Source organism: Patiria miniata, unplaced genomic scaffold, assembly GCF_015706575.1.
Source record: "Patiria miniata isolate m_02_andy unplaced genomic scaffold, ASM1570657v1 HiC_scaffold_20, whole genome shotgun sequence".
NCBI lineage: Eukaryota > Metazoa > Echinodermata > Asteroidea > Valvatida > Asterinidae > Patiria > Patiria miniata.
In genome coordinates this window covers 36,907,603-36,923,294 of record NW_024037059.1, presented here as the reverse complement: position 1 = coordinate 36,923,294, position 15,692 = coordinate 36,907,603, and the positions used below count along the sequence as shown (strand labels likewise).

The 15,692-nt window shown below is 44.5% G+C and overlaps 1 protein-coding gene across 1 annotated transcript in view; it reads right to left on the bottom strand.

Annotated features, from left to right (window-relative positions):
• The window catches only part of LOC119728943, a 288,712-nt gene that overhangs the window by 145,601 nt on the left and 127,419 nt on the right, over positions 1-15,692 (bottom strand). Inside the window, exons 77-93 of the mRNA XM_038201391.1 lie at positions 14,816-15,050; positions 14,158-14,348; positions 13,429-13,864; positions 12,940-13,157; positions 12,045-12,188; positions 11,162-11,335; positions 10,785-10,951; positions 10,047-10,206; positions 9,454-9,646; positions 8,565-8,827; positions 7,464-7,667; positions 6,661-6,807; positions 3,617-3,805; positions 2,534-2,770; positions 1,549-1,869; positions 883-997; positions 76-293 (exon numbers count right to left, since the gene is read on the bottom strand). Coding sequence (XP_038057319.1) covers positions 76-293; positions 883-997; positions 1,549-1,869; positions 2,534-2,770; positions 3,617-3,805; positions 6,661-6,807; positions 7,464-7,667; positions 8,565-8,827; positions 9,454-9,646; positions 10,047-10,206; positions 10,785-10,951; positions 11,162-11,335; positions 12,045-12,188; positions 12,940-13,157; positions 13,429-13,864; positions 14,158-14,348; positions 14,816-15,050 — 3,612 coding nt within the window. The remainder of the gene's footprint in view (positions 1-75; positions 294-882; positions 998-1,548; positions 1,870-2,533; positions 2,771-3,616; positions 3,806-6,660; positions 6,808-7,463; positions 7,668-8,564; positions 8,828-9,453; positions 9,647-10,046; positions 10,207-10,784; positions 10,952-11,161; positions 11,336-12,044; positions 12,189-12,939; positions 13,158-13,428; positions 13,865-14,157; positions 14,349-14,815; positions 15,051-15,692) is intronic.

Here is a 15,692-nt window from a genome sequence, read left to right as displayed (position 1 = left end):
GGGATTATTCTTGTGTTTGTACCAGAAAATGGTGTCAGTTTAGTATCCTCATATGGCCTACTGAACGGAATGTACCTTTTGTTCCTGCGTGTTCTGCAGCAGTGGTTCCCTCTTGACAGCGATCAGCGTTCCTTTCTCCATTTTGTGGGTGTTGCGCTCGGCTTCATCCAGCCAGCGCAGCAGCATGTCAAGCTGCTCCTTGACGTCCACGCACTGGGCCAGGGCCCGCTGCAGGGCGTTCAGCCTCTCAGCGATCTGCGCCTGCAGGGCCTCGTAGCGCCGCACGATGTCATCTAAAGACAAGAAACTTATTTTGTTAGGCTGATGTGATTGATTCATACGAGAGGTTGCAATGGAGAGGCAGAGTTGTAACAAGCCACTGAATTTTGTGACTCAAGTTGAGTTGAGTCATTAAGTCAAGAAGATTGAGTCAAGTCGAGTCACAGTGTGTGGTCGAGTCGAATCACGGTGTATGGTCGTGTCGAGTCAAGTCGTGTCAAATTTATGCTCCAGTCAATTTGAATCACTGATATTTGTTACTGAATGGAAGAAGAAACACAAGACAGAAGGGAAACTTCAGTTTTATCTCTCGTTTGGCTTTGGGTCTGGAATAATCTGTATGCTGACAACGTCAAAACCACATAGCAAGAAAAGTGACTCCAGTCGAGTCGAGTCAGTTACTCGTTGGGACTCGAGTCGAATCGAGTCAAGTCATTGACTCGAGCCATTGCAACTCTGTGGAGAGGCACTGTTTGCAGCACATTATGGAGCAAATAGGAGCAAGAACTACTGTTAACCACAGGAGCAGAAGTTACAAGATCAATAACGAGAATTGAAATGAGAGGCAAAACAAAATGTTACGAGAGACTGCGACTAGCTTACCCGTGTTTTTGGTGATTTCTGGACGCAGCTCCTCCTGTACTTCGATCACTTCACTGCCAGACTCCTTCACGTTCTCCACGTCTTTGTGATGGAACATGACGTCATCGCGAAGGGCCTGTAACACAATTGGTCACCATGGTAAGAAAACGGAGTCATAGTCGAGTCCATTATAAGTCAAAATTTCACAAGTCAATCACAAGTAAAGGTCCAGAGTAAAAGGTAGGGAGTGCCTTCTTCACACTTGACCTACAGCTAAAAATCTTGTCATTTACTTGTGAGAAATAGACAATTCTTTGAAATAAACCCCCGTTGTGTTTTTTCTCAGACACTGTCAAAGTTTTTTGTTTGTTAATTTTTGCCTTCCTACTTCGAAGGGGGAGTGCAGCCTGGCAGTTCTGGTTTTTGACTTATGATCAGATGGTCAGGGGTTTGAAACCTGCTGCTGCCTGTAAGTTGTGTCCTTGGGTAACCCACTTTACCTCAACTTGCTTCTTTCCACCAAGGAATATAACTGGGTACCAGAATTAGCTGGGGGTAATTAGACTGGCACCCCATTCAGGAGGAAATAGAAATATTCTCAGTCATTTCATGCCACAGAAACAGTAAATAAATACCAGCCTGATGGGCCATACTGGCTCAGAACTGACATTACTTTATCTTAATTACCTCTACTTTGTCGATCTGTTTCTGGACGCTGATGGGATCAGCCCCGATGGGTTCCTTCACCAGAGTGGCGACTGTCTTCTCCGCTCCGGGCAGCCAGTCCAGCATGGTGTCGCTGGCCTTGCGGTAGGCCTGGTGGCGCGTCACCAGGTCCTGGAGGAACTCCGTGTGACGGGCTGAGGTGCGCTTGAGGTCATTGTAGCGGTCGCTGGAGTCTCGCAGCTTGCTGTTGATGGTCTGGGACTCCGGGTTCTCCATGAAGGAGCGGGTGAACTCGCGTGGCAGCACGGTGGCCCGGAATTCCGAGAGGTCTTGGCGGTACACCTAAGGTTGGAAAAAGGTGAACAATTGAAAAAGTATATCATGCAAGTAAAAACTGATGTCCTTCATCTAACTTGCGCATAATCCGAAGAAGTGAGGAATCTCTTCCAGTGTTCTCCATGGCGTAAACATTTTTCTCTGCTGAATGCAGCAACATGCAAATACTTTTCAAAATGACAAGCCTGCTCGGTGTAGCAAGATCCATCAGATCAAAATTCTTAAGGCTACAAAGCCTCAGAGTCTGCGGTTGCCAACTGCAGCAGGATCTGACTGTGGCATTGTTCAATGGGACTAGCTCTCATTGTTTCATAATCGGCCAATTACGCACTGGTGTTGATGACCCAATACAGCAAATTCCCACAGACTTTTACACCTGATGCAGTGTGTTGCGTCTGGCTCGGTTAGGGTCAGAGGGTGCTTTTACAAAACGTGACACTTTCTATGCAATTAATGGAGATATCTGACCTGTTGTGCCTACAACTGTTGGTCTTTAGTTTTTTTTTATATTAGTGCCGTTGGCTAAAATGTGATGTAGATGACATAACAAAAATAGCAAGGCAGTAAAAATTACAGTTGGCAACAAAACTTCAGCAGAGTAGCGTAAACTGTTAGCAGGACAGCCTCTCCTCCCAAAACTTCTCGTGGAAAAAACTGTCTTCATGCTTACCTTTGCAGCATCCAGGAATTTCTGGCCGGTCACGTTCATGAAGCGCAGGTCGGCGGCTTCACCCAGCACGTCCTCGTTGAAGGCTCGCTGCTGGCCGCTCTGCTGTTTGAGCGTGGCCAGGTCGCGGCCGACGTTCTTGAGCGCGGCCTGCTGGGTCTGCTCCGCCTTGGCCAACCAGGGGTCAAACTCGGCCTGGTCCTCGCTGAACTTGACCAGCTCGTCGACCGCTGTGGTCAGCTGCAAAAAACAAGAAACACAATCAGGATGTGAAACTTGTGCGAAAATGGCGGTCGAAACCAGGGGCAGATTTTGTGACATTGCTAAGCTAAGAGATTTGCTAAGGATAGAAAATTTCTGCTCGCATCAGCTCAACGTAGGCAAAAATGTGATTCACAACAGAAACACCTTTTGGGCAAACAGCTAGGGTAGTGTTGTTATAGGAATCAGGAATGTGTGGAACTGTATAAATACCATAAAAAAAAAACATATTTAACGAGAAAATAATATTAGAATTCGTCAGCAACTGTAGTCTTAGGGCCTAATTGTTATAAAAGGGAGTATTCCTCAGCTGTAATGCCAAGTTAAATTTCTTTATTGGAAGCTAAGTCACATTGGCAACTAATTCATTATTTTTTTCCCTCTCAGAAAGGTATTGTTTGAATTTGCAAACAAGGGCCCAATTTCATAGCACTGCTTAACAGTAAGCAGAAAAGCTGTGCTTACTATAGCAGAAAATCATGCTGCTGCTTAAGCACTATTTCATGCTAACGGTTGCGCGTGCATGGAGATTCCTATTGTTACGTCACTGATTTAAGCAAAGTTTTCTTCCGGGGTTAAGCGTGCTTTTGCTGTGCTTACTGCTTAACAGTCCCTATGAAATAGATGGAGGCTCGGTAAGCGCAAAGTCAGCTGTTAAGCAGCTCTGTGAAATTGGGCCCTGGTTAATGATAATAAACAAACAAAAATGTCGAAAACCAGGTAAGTGCCAGTTCTGGTCCTGTGTCATATGTACTGGTTTCTGTCCTAGACCTAGAAAAGGCCCTTGCAACAGGGCAACTTTTCTGAGGAAACTGGTTTTCGTACCTTGGTCTGTCGGTTGGTGGACTGGTAGTTGACAACGCCGTAGCGGGACTTGAGCTCCGTCTGCAAGGTGCGCAGTCGGGTCTGGTTGGATTGGTCCACGCGGCTGCCGTACTGCTTCAGGAAGCTCTCCACGTCCTGGACCACCTCCAGGATGGGCTGCTGGTGCTCCTGGATGTCCTGATTCAGAGCCTGAAGAAGCGGGAGAAGAAATTGAGATCGAGCAGGAGTGAGATTGGAGGAAAGAAAAAGTAAAAAAATAAAACAGAGGGTTCGGGACCGCCGAGGGCCTAATAGTAACATAGGGTACATGTTTATATTTGCCTAAAGCCCAGTTCATACTTCATGGGCATGCGAATGCGAAGCGAATTTGACGTCATGAAACATTCGCTGCGAAATTCGCCCCAGTTGAAATGTGTTCAACTTTTGCGAATTCGCAGCGCGAATACTTGCCATGACGTCACAGATGCGCGTTCGCTTTCGCTTTCACGCCGAGTATGAACCGGGCTTTAGGGCACCCTTTGAAATATCCACTCTTTGTTCTCTTGTCGTTTATAGCTAATGACAACTTCATGGTAAAATCTCAGCAATTCCAGATTTTCGAAAGCAGATTTTCAAAATCTTGAAATTTTGGAAAATACTGAACAAATCTCACATCTGATAAAGTGATGGTTGTTGTGGAGTGTGTAAAACAATTGATTGTGCTTGATGTTTTTAAATACACCACTAGGCCAAGATCAACGTTCCGTGCCTATTAACGTGCAACGCATACACACTGGGGCAGTCGGAAGCCTTTGTAAAGTTTAGGCCAGACATTACAAGCATAAATGGTGCATGAAAGTTTCACTAAACATTTTACCAAATTAAATGTGGCTATTTTTAGCCTTGGTTCCTACTTGTTACAACTCATGCGACCAATTATAAACGAACGTTGGTGCTTCGGCCATGCATACATCCAATTTCACTGACATACTTGACACAACTGCACCAATGCACAATAATTATTCAGCACAAAAAAATGATAATAGACATTTACACAAATTTGGTATGTCCATATGCAGCTAAAAAAAAAAAAAAAAAATGAAAAAAAAAATGATTTCCCCTGCCAACAAATTACAGATGGGTGTTTTTTTTTTTTTTTTTTTAATTTCTTTAAAAAAAAAAACCCTACACTTGGCCCTTCATTCTGTCTTCCCCAAAAAATCTTCATTTTATGTCAGATGTTCCCAATTTAGTGTGAAATTTATTCAATTATTGTATTTGTACTTTTACACTGGGATGGAAATAAAGTCAAGCAATATATATCTGTCAAATACCGTAGGCTGAATATTGGTAAAGTATCTCATTTGGAAAGCTGATAGCTTATCTCATGCTAAAAAAAAATTTCAAAATTAGCAATTTCGATTGAAATATTCTTTTTATTCTTCTTTTTTTTTTAATTTGAAGGGGGCGACACCAAAAAGAAACAGACATAAAAAAACTTTTAAGCAATATAAAACTGAACACGCTTATTGTGATTAAAAGAAATGTGACCTACTGAGGCAAAATGAGGAATGTCCCCCAAAACCTTGTTTTGAGTAATAGACGCCTGAAGTCGGACATACTAGAAAAAATTAAGTCAAAATCGATATTGATTGTTTTATATTTTTGAGTAGCCAAGATATCCAAGATGCACACTATGCATTTTTGTTGGGGAAAAAATACCCACAAAAGTGAAAAAAACTTCAAAACGTTTTCACTGCCGTTGGCGACGCAATGCGTGTCTTTTTTTTCTCGAAATGACGTTAGAGAAACTTGGCAGGACACTGTTGAAGTTCCTGCGTCATAACTTTGGAATAAATTAAGCTACAAAAATAAATAAGGTATCATTGGAAAGCCAATGATATGCACTTTAACATGATGTACATACCGTGAAAAGTCAAAGGTGGGGGTTATTCCTCATTATGCTATGGCAGGTCACAAGTAAACTTCCGCTCAACAGCGACATGTAACTGTTTTTGTTTTATTTTACAAAACTGGAGTCATACACATTTCTCATGCAATGAACACAAAGATGATTGAACATTGCAACATGGCACAGAGATCTTACTATGAGTTCCTGGTATGCTGTCCTCAGTGGCTACATGACAAAAACAATTAATTCCAACATTTCATTCACAATTTGAGAATGTCAAGCAGTCACTACAGAATGTCAATGTAACCTTGTTTGGGAGGAGCTTCAAAATAAAATCGGTCTTTAAAATTGATTCAGTAATTTGAATCCATATAAACAATGAGATGAAATTATTATCTTAGGTTGTCATTTTCGATTTTATTTTTGCAATATATTTTAGGAAAAAAAAAAACGATAAAAATAACTACAGAGTATGCTTTGTGTGAAAAGATAAGTTTCCCAACACTGCAAAGCGAGATAATGAATATGTATGAAGAATAGTAAGCCGGCATAAACCATTCTGGGCACGATTATCACTGTACACTAACTGTGGCCCCCTTCAATGGTGAAAGCATTGTTGCTAGCTATTGTTCAGATAATCCATCAAGGAGCAGTTGCTCTGTACAATAGCGTACACAATGCTTTCGCCATTAAAAGGGGGCCTCCGTATGTTGAATGGTCCACATGTTTGAGGAATTCGGGTGATTCACAATGCAGTGCGCCACCAAGAGTTTGCCATGGAGAGTCCATTTTTCAAGTTTATGGTCGACAAAACATTGGCCCATTTAAATGAGTGTCAGTAGACAACTTTAGCTAATTTGTTATACATAGGAGCATAGCGTTCTGCCGCCTTACAAAACACACCATATTGATCACAAGAAAAGAAAAGAGCAAACTATACTCAAATCATACAATTACGAAACTAGCGACCGGAAAAACTAACAATTTCAAATGTCCCGCACTGCAAATTTGTCGACCATCTCCCACAATGCACTGGGAAAAATTAACTCTCCGTGGCAAACTCTTGGTGGCGCACTGCACTGTGAATCGCCCGAATTGTAGACTGGTACCCGGCCAAGTGGGTTAGAACAGACAGATATCGGATTCAACATACCGTGTGCTCGGTCTGCTGTCTGGTCAATGGTTTGACAGTTTCGTCCTGGGGTTGTTCGGAGCCTAGACGTCTCTCAGCTTCGGCCACCCAGTCCAGCAGGGCCTGCAGAGCTCTGAGAAGCTCACGGATGCGCTCTTCAAGAGTCATCTGAAGAAACAACATTTCTAAGCTTGATTTTTGTTTTATTTAATCCTTTTTTTTTTACAAAATACACACAATTTGAAGAAAGAGACAATTTGCACATTTAATCACAATTCTCAAAGTTGTCGACACATACCTTTCCTGACTTTTAGTGCTTCACTATTTTATCACTGAATTTGCTTGAAGCTGTTAAAACTGAAAACCTTAAATAGGGAACACCAATTTACTGAATTTCTTTTAAAAATCCATGCAAGTCAGTCTTTGAAATCTCAAACATTTTTGGAACTCAGAAACAAAAGAGGCACATTCCTAAATATGTGACTAGATCAAATAAAATGGGCCTCTATATTTTTTATTTTTTTGTAATTTCTTTTTTTCATACACATAAAGAGAACACTCCTGTGTTCCAGCGTTGTAGTAAAGTCCAACACAAGTCTGAACCCAAGAAAATCACAAGCCCAACCACTAGGAGCAGGGGACAAACAATAACAACGTGACGCCTTTGTTGCAATTCATTGGAACAGCTTGTGACTCAACTTAGGAGAAGATGACTTGTGATGGACTAGTGATGACTTTTGACACCTTTGTGACGAACTTAACTACACCACTGCCGTGTTCATTTAGATGCCAAACCCAACTCCGATCACCCCCAAAAAGCTTACGTTCTCGTCCCTCTCCTTCTTGAGTTTGGCCAGCAGGTCTTCAGCCTGCCGCAGCCAGTCCAGGGAGTGGCCCTGCAGACGCTCGTAGGTGGTGCGCAGCTCCCGGACGATGTTGGTCAGCTCGTCCTGGAGTTCGGGGGTCAGCTTGTCCTTGGTGGTGCGCAGGAACTGCTCGGCGTGGACGGTTACGTCCGAAACTGGTCCCTAGAATAAATAGAAAGACACGGCAAGCCTTGTAAAGCTGGTCCCAGGACACACAATCAGTTGATTCAGAATAGCTAAAAGGTTCGTAGAGATCTCATTGAGTGAGATAGATAAACAGTCTTAGGCTGCATCCGAATCAGCTGTCTAGAGCTACAATCCCAGCCAAAATGGTTGGGACACTTCCTGAGCCTGCCACGGTCACCCACACCCCCAACCCCCGGTCAATGTTGTTCTCTCCAGCTGATGGAGCACACACTGCGCAATGAAAAAACATTGAATGGGGGCCGGGGGGTTGAGGGCCCAGCGAGATTTGGCAAGGATTGTTGGTCTAGGTCTGCGCCCATTGAAAATACACGGGGACGCGCTGACAACAGACGTAGCCGTAGCTCTGGAAGCCCGTTTTAGACACAGCCTAATTCACAAGCGACAGTCAGTCCGTGAGAGACTTAAGCAAGTCTAATTCACAAGTGACAGTCAGTGTGTGAGATAGATAACCAGTCTGAGGCCGTGTCCTAATTTCTTGGCTACGGTTGGAAATTACACACGTGCCCATGGAGGCGGCTCTGGCCACTTCTCATTGACAAATGTGTTATTTCAATTCGGAAAACCTAAATCACGATTGACAGTCAGTTAGTAAGAGACTTCAGCAATTCTAATTTCAAGGGAGTGAGTGAGATAGGTAACCAGTCGAATTCACAAGTGACAATGGGTGAGTTGGAGACTTAAACAAGTCTAATTCACAAGTCAGGTCATGTCCGAATCACATAGCTGTGGCTGGTAATGACATACGAGTCTATGGGAAAGAAGCTGCAGCCGCTAGCCAGTGGCTACCCTAGTTGACAGGTAGGAAGGGTCCGTTAACTTGCCCTGACAGCAAACGAATCTGATTCTCGTTACCTTCTTGGAAGCGATGTCGTCCACGATGACCTTGAATTCCTGGATCTCTTCCTCGAGGGGTTCGATCTCCCGGCTGGTGGGCTTGAGACGGTTCAGCTTGGTCTCCGTGTCGTTGGCCCACTCCAGGAGGCCGAAGACCCCGCCGCAGCGCTCCATGAACTGCAGCATGAGCTCCAGGTCTTCCAGACGCTCCGACAGCAGCCAGACCAGGTGCTCGTAGCGCTGGTTGGTGTCGGCCACCATGTGGTCTGCTTCCGTGTCACCTGGAAAGAATTGTTCAACAAGCATTTTGGAAATTATGACGGATGTAAAAAATTCATCTTTGGAGGGTTTCATGCCGTTTTACTAAAGCTATGGACTACTCTGACTGTAACACCCATCATTTCATTCCATGAATGAGACATGGCATTATTGTAAAGTATCCTACCCAAGGACATAAGCCCAACAATACTTCCCTGATTCAAAGAATCAGGTATAGATTCATAGAATCGGGTATAGATTCATAGAATCGGGTATAGATTCATAGAATCAGGTATAGATTCATAGAATCAGGTATAGATTCATAAAATCAGGTATAGATTCATAGAATCAGGTATAGATTCATCGAATCAGGTATAGATTCATCGACTCGGGTATAGCATTTTAAGTAACTTATAATCCTTGATAAAAACTTATGGTAACATATCCTGCCAAAGGACACAAGACACCAAGATAAATGATTTGAAAACTAACAATCATCCAAAAGCAGTTATGGTAAAGTATAATGCCCCAGGTCACAAGAGACCAAGATATAAAATGTTAAATAGCTTACGATCCTCAATAAGCAGTTATGGTCAAGCATCTTGACAAGGACACAAGAGACCGAGATATAGCATTTTTATTAACTTACGATCCTCGATGAACTTGGGTTCCTCAAAGACTCTCCTGTCGATGGGCTTGGTCAGGTCCAGCTCCGTGGAGCGGTAGTGGGGCCGGGTGGCGATGTTGATCTCGGTCTCGTAGATCATCTTGTCGTAGATGGCTCCCAGACGGGCGTTTTCCGTCACCTTGGGCTTGTAGTCCTTGACTTCCTGCTGGAAGGGCTGCAGGCGGAAATGGTAAGGCAAATTTTGTAAAAAAATATTACAACTCATGCATATTTACGAGCCAAAGCACTTCTTTTATTGGTCGATTCTCCAATGCAACAGGGGAGGAAAGTAGCTATCGCCCGACTGGTTGGCAGTAGCAAGGATCTTACACCCCAATATAAGCTTCTAAACTCCTCAAGTTTAGCTCCTAGATTGCATCCCTCAACTAGCTCGGAAAAGTAGCTATCCCGTACGGTTGATGCATGTGCTATCGCCGGACTGGTTGGCAGAAGCAAGGATCTTACACCCCAAAATAAGCTTCTAAACTCCTCAAGATTAGCTCCTAGACTGCATCCCTCAACTTTATCAGCCAAGACTTTGGGTCGCAGTCAGATATATCATGGGCGATGCTTACCTTGACTTCAGTGATCTGTGACTGCAACTGCTTGGTGTCTCTAGCCACTGCTTCCATCTGGCCTATCCTCCGCTCCTGGCTGCCGATCCAGTTGTTGACGTCCTTCATGTAGTTGAAGAACGTCTTCTGGGCGGCGGTCCGCTCCTCGTAGTGTTTGGTTCTGAATTGGGAGACAGAACAAAACATTTCAATAGACTACTCCGTGGGCAATTACTGATCGCGCATGGTCGCGCAGATGTCTTATGCATTCTTAAAGTTAAGGCATGCACATGTTTTGGTAACCCTATTGGGCAAAGGAGCGCGGAGTGCGTGCAAACAACCTCTGCGTTAGCTAGCCCAGTCCCACCTCAGTTCCGGCCTCTGTAGAAGAATCCGGACACGCGATCACTGTACACTCCTGAGGCCCCCATCAATGGAGGAACCATTGTGCACGCTATTGAACAAAGCAACTGCCCCATGACGGATTATCTGAACAATAGCTAGCACAATGCTTTCGCCATTGAAGGGGGCCTTCATGATGGAATTGATAGCGTGCCGGGATTGGTCACTAAGTTCTAACAAAGAACTGACTTAAGAGCAATTTGAATCCTCTGGAGAACCTAATCAGCACTCTACAAAGTGAGCTTTTTAGCAACATGTTTCCAGTGTCCCATTTTTGTCAGTGCTAGTCTGAAACCAAACCCCCTAACAAAAACAAACACATAAACAAACACAAACAACAAAAACAAACAAACAAACCTCTTGCCCAGAGCAGCATCCAGGCAGTCCCAGTTAAGCTCAATGTTGGTCATCATGGTCTTGATCTCTGAGACGTCGGTGGCCTTGGGATGTTTCATTAACTCCTCGGCCACCTCGTGGATTTTCTTGTACAGTGGTCGGCGGTCGTCCATCTGCATCTTGTAGGTCTGCGGGGGAAAAAAAAACGGAAGAAAAAGAACAAAATTATGCTCTTAATTTCTTATTCTGACAATTCTTTTAAGCTTTGCCCCAATTCATGACCCACTTATACACTCAAATTTCTGAAGAATTCAAGCAGGAAAGACATGTTTCCTCTTATATCAAAATTTGCTTAACCCTAAACCCTGCCAAATGCGACACAGTGCACCCATACTGACCTTGAGCTGGTCTCCGACAACTGGAAGGTCCTGCTCCATGAACTTCTTGCCCTCAACGTGCTCCAGGACAGGCAGCAACCAGTTCTCCAGCTCATCCACCAGCTTGTCAAAGTCGCTCAGCCGTTCCTTGAGGCTGCCCATCTGCCGACCGTGCTCCTGGGTTGTGTCTTTCACCTGAAAAGAGATGAACCTTAAATCAGTGTTGTTGTGAAGTACATCACAAGAGCAATTTATAAGTCAGGTCATAAGTAAAGTCACAAGTCAGGACTTGAGTGAGGTCAGAAGTCGGGTCAGAAGTCGGGTCACAAGTTGGGTCACAAGTCGGGTCACAAGTCAGGTCAAAAGTCAGATCACAAATTAGGTCGTAAGTTGGGTCGTAGGTTGTGTCACAAGGCCGGCCACAAGTCAGGTCATGCTGAGGTCAGAAGTCAGGCCGCAATTAGGGTCACAAGAAAGGCCACAAGTCAGGTCTCAAGTTAGGTCGTGAGTGAGGTCCAAAGTCGGGTCAGAAGTCAAGTCGCAAGTCCGGTGGCAAGTCAGGGTTATGGTACGTCTGATCTCAAGTCTGGTCTCCAGTCGGGTCACAAGTCAGGTCGCAAGTCAGGTCAAAAGTCGGGTCACAACTGGGGTCGCAAGACGGGTCGCAAGTCAGGTCGCAAGTCAGGTCGCAAGTCAGATCGCAAGTCAGGTCGCAAGTCAGGTCGCAAGTCAGGCCACAAGTCAGGCTGCAAGTCAGGCCGCAAGTCAGGTCGCAAGTCAGGCCGCAAGTCAGGTCGCAAGTCAGGTCGCAAGTCAGGCGGCAAGTCAGGTCGCATGTCAGGTCATAAGTCAGGTCGCAAGTCAGGTCACAAGCAAAGTGACTTGACTACTGTTCTGCACCTACCTGATTGTAGCGGGAGTGAAGGTTGTCCAGTTTGGACTTGATGACTTGGGCCTCCACGGGATCGCACTGCTGCACAAAACTGTTGGCCCTGTTGACGCACTCCTCGATCATGTTGTGCTTGGCTGTGATTTCTTCGTTGATTACCTGAATAAGAAAACAATATTCAAAAATGTGATTCGAGATTTATTCTTACTTAATCCTTATCTACTATGCAAGGGACCATTCCACAAGGCAAGTAAATCCTACTTAATCCAGATCTACATTGGGAGAGGGCATTTCACAAGACAAGTTAATCCTAATTAATCCATTCCACAAGGCAAATTAATCCTACTTTAAAACGAGTTAATCCTACTTAATATATTCCACAAGGCAAGTTAATCCTGCATAATCCATTTCACAGGGCAAGTTAATCATACGTAATCCATTCCGCAAGGCAAATTAATGCTACTTAATCCATTCCACAAAGCAAGTGAATCATACTTAATATATTCCAATAGGCAAGTTAATCCTAGGTAATTCATTCCGCTAGACAAGTTAATCGTACTCCCTAATCCATTCCACAAGGCAAGTTAATCCTACTTAATCCATTCCACAAAGCAAGTTAATCATACTTAATATATTCCAATAGGCAAGTTAATCCTACGTAATCCATTCCGCAAGACAAGTAAGTCATACTTCGTAATCCATTTCACAAGACAAGTTAATCATACTTCTTAATCCATTCCACAAGGCAAGTTAATCATACTTAATATATTCCAATAGGCAAGTTAATCCTTCGTAATCCATTCCCCTAGACAAGTTAATAGTACTCCCTAATCCATTCCACAAGGCAAGTTAATCCTGCTTAATCCATTCTGCAAGGAAAGTTAATTCTGTTATATCCACATCAACCCACCTCTCCCTGTTGCATCTGCTGCTGCATGGGGTCCTTCTTGACCACCACCACCGTGCCTTTGTCCATCTTGTGGACGTCCTTCTCGGTCCCGTCCAGCCAGCTCATCAGATCGTTCAGATTGTCGTGCATGGACTGGGACTGGGCCAGCGCCTCCTGCAAGAGGCGCGATCGGTTGTTGAGCTGACCGTCCAGGGAATCGTACTTGTCAACAATATCCTCTGTAAAAAAAGTAATAAAATGAATCCGTGGAATTTCATTTATGAACTGAAAATATTTAAAAAGCCAGGAAACAGTTAGGAGCCAATTTTCCAAAAGATCAACATTTGCTGTCTTTCAGAACAACCCAAGAGTCTAGGCAATTGGACAATAAAATCTCCTTTTTGTTGATTTGAGTCACTGCTAATATACCATTCGGTTTGGTACTATTCTGGAATGCCCGAATAAAATGAGTATAACTTGAATGATTCCTGATTTAGACCTCATACTCACCGACTGTCCTCTGTACAGGCACACGGACGCTAGGCTGGATGGCAATCAAGTCTTCGCCAAAGTCTCTGACCTTGTCCACATCGGTCCGCCGCTGCTTGACGTCCTTCTTGAAGTTGTCCAACTCATCAATCTGTCGCTTGATGGTGTCTGTCTCGGCACCGATGGGCTTCTGGAGCAAGCCTTGCATGCGGTCCTCGGCGTCCCGCAGCCAGGCGTCCGTGTCCTCTGACTTGTCAAAGAAGCGCTTGTGCTTGTTCAGGAGTCGCTGCAGGTGCCGGCCGTGGTTGAAGCAGTCGGCCTTGAGCCGCTCGTAGCGGGCGTTGAAGTCCTCCAGCATCTTGTGCAGCAGGTCCTGGTCCGGGTTCTCCTGGAAGCTGCGCTGGAACTGACGGCTCATCACGCGCTGGCGGAAAGCTGCCAGGAACTCCTTGTAGGTCTGGGTATGGGGAAAAAACAAAATGAAATTAAGAAAAGCGGTTTATTGTACTTGGATGATGCCCTCCAAAAGCTGAAAGGAAGTATACAGCTCGGTGCTGCCATTTCTGCCCTCACAGATACCCATTTACTCCTGGATGGGGAGAAGCAATGATTGACAAAGGGCCTTGCCCAAGGGCACACGCACCACAACCCCAGGCTGGAATCGAACCTACGACCTGCAGAACTACCAACGATGCACCAGACCACGATGCCATGGCACTTCAAATGATCATTTAAACGATAATGACTTACCTTGGCCGAAGACAAGAGTTTCTGTGTTGCCTTGTTCATGTACTTCAAGTCGGCTGAGTGTGTCACGACGTCGTCAGTGAAGTTCTGGTGCTCGTCTGTCTGCCTGGACAGCGTGTCGTAGTCGTTGCTGACATTTTTGAGGATGGTGGCCAGATCGTGTTCTGCATTCTGAAGCCATGTTGCAAAATCACCTAGCGGTAGGGGAAAATATTTATTTGCTAATTTTGTTTCCTCCATGTCTATTTTTTTTTTGAAAAAAAAAAATGTTAGATATTATCTTTAGATACAATGATGGTCAAGTGCAGCAGCATCCAATTTGGCTTTGTGTTTCCGTAAGTTAAATAGACATCTAAAGGCACCATAGGCAGCCATCACATGCCATATCAGACGACGGAGCACAGCCAGATTGAAAGTACTGATTTTTGCAGCGGGAGAAAAACTGGAGAACCCGGAGAAAAACCCTTGTGGCACAGGAGATTCAACAAACAACTCTACTCACACATGAGCCGAGCCGGGAATCCAACCCGGGCCACAGCGGTGAGGGGGGAGCGCTTTACGCACTGCGCCACCCATGCCACCACTGGGCCTAGACAGCATTCGGAAAGGAAAGACGGAGGATTAATGAAATTAAAACTTGAAATGCAAGCAAGATACATACCGCATCCCTCCTCAATTTTGTCCAGGTCCTGGTGGCCAAAGGTCAGCTTGTTGGTGCGGTCGGCCGAGTTGCCGTTGATGACCGCGTAGCGTGACTGGAGCTGCTCCACGGCGTCCTCCAGGTCTCGCTTGTTGTCGGCAGCCATCTTGTCACCTTTAACCTTCAGCAGGGCTTTCGCGTCCTGGCAAACCTGCTGAACGGGCTCGTTCTTGCTCTGAATGTCCTCATTGATTTCCTGAGAAGAGATGATTGGAAGAAATAGAAACAAAATTTGTACAAACTTTATGGGATTTTTGGTAGAACAAAACAAAGAACAATTTATTCAGAACAAAAACAAAGGCTTTTCCAGAAGTGTTTTGGTTTCGCAACTAGCTGCTGTATCACCCTGGTGCTGGATCATTTTCCAAGTTCAAAAACCTTGCAAATTTTACTTGGGTGCGGAATAGTCTGATGCCTAGCCATGCTTTAAATTGGTGTTGGTTTTTGTATGTGGTGTTACGGGTGCAGATCAAATCATGGCGTGAGATTGGAAAACAACTGATTGTTTTTTTTCTCCAAACTTGTCATATTATAATCTTACCCATCCAACATGCAGTATTACACTAAATATTTTTGAGGTGCATTAGATGTAACAATTCACTTAAAACATGTTAGAAATAAAAAATCACCAAGTACACGATATAAAACCACTACTTGTAACTGGGAGAACGAGGATGACAAGGCATCACAGATCAAGTTTGGATGTGAACTATCGTTAACACAGTTCGACTAACTTCGCTCCAAAGGATGTTGGGCTACTCCTGTCGACTATTTTTTACCGGTAGCCATTGCACAATAAAGCACAACAGGGGCCAGGACCAAGAGTTTTGGGATGACG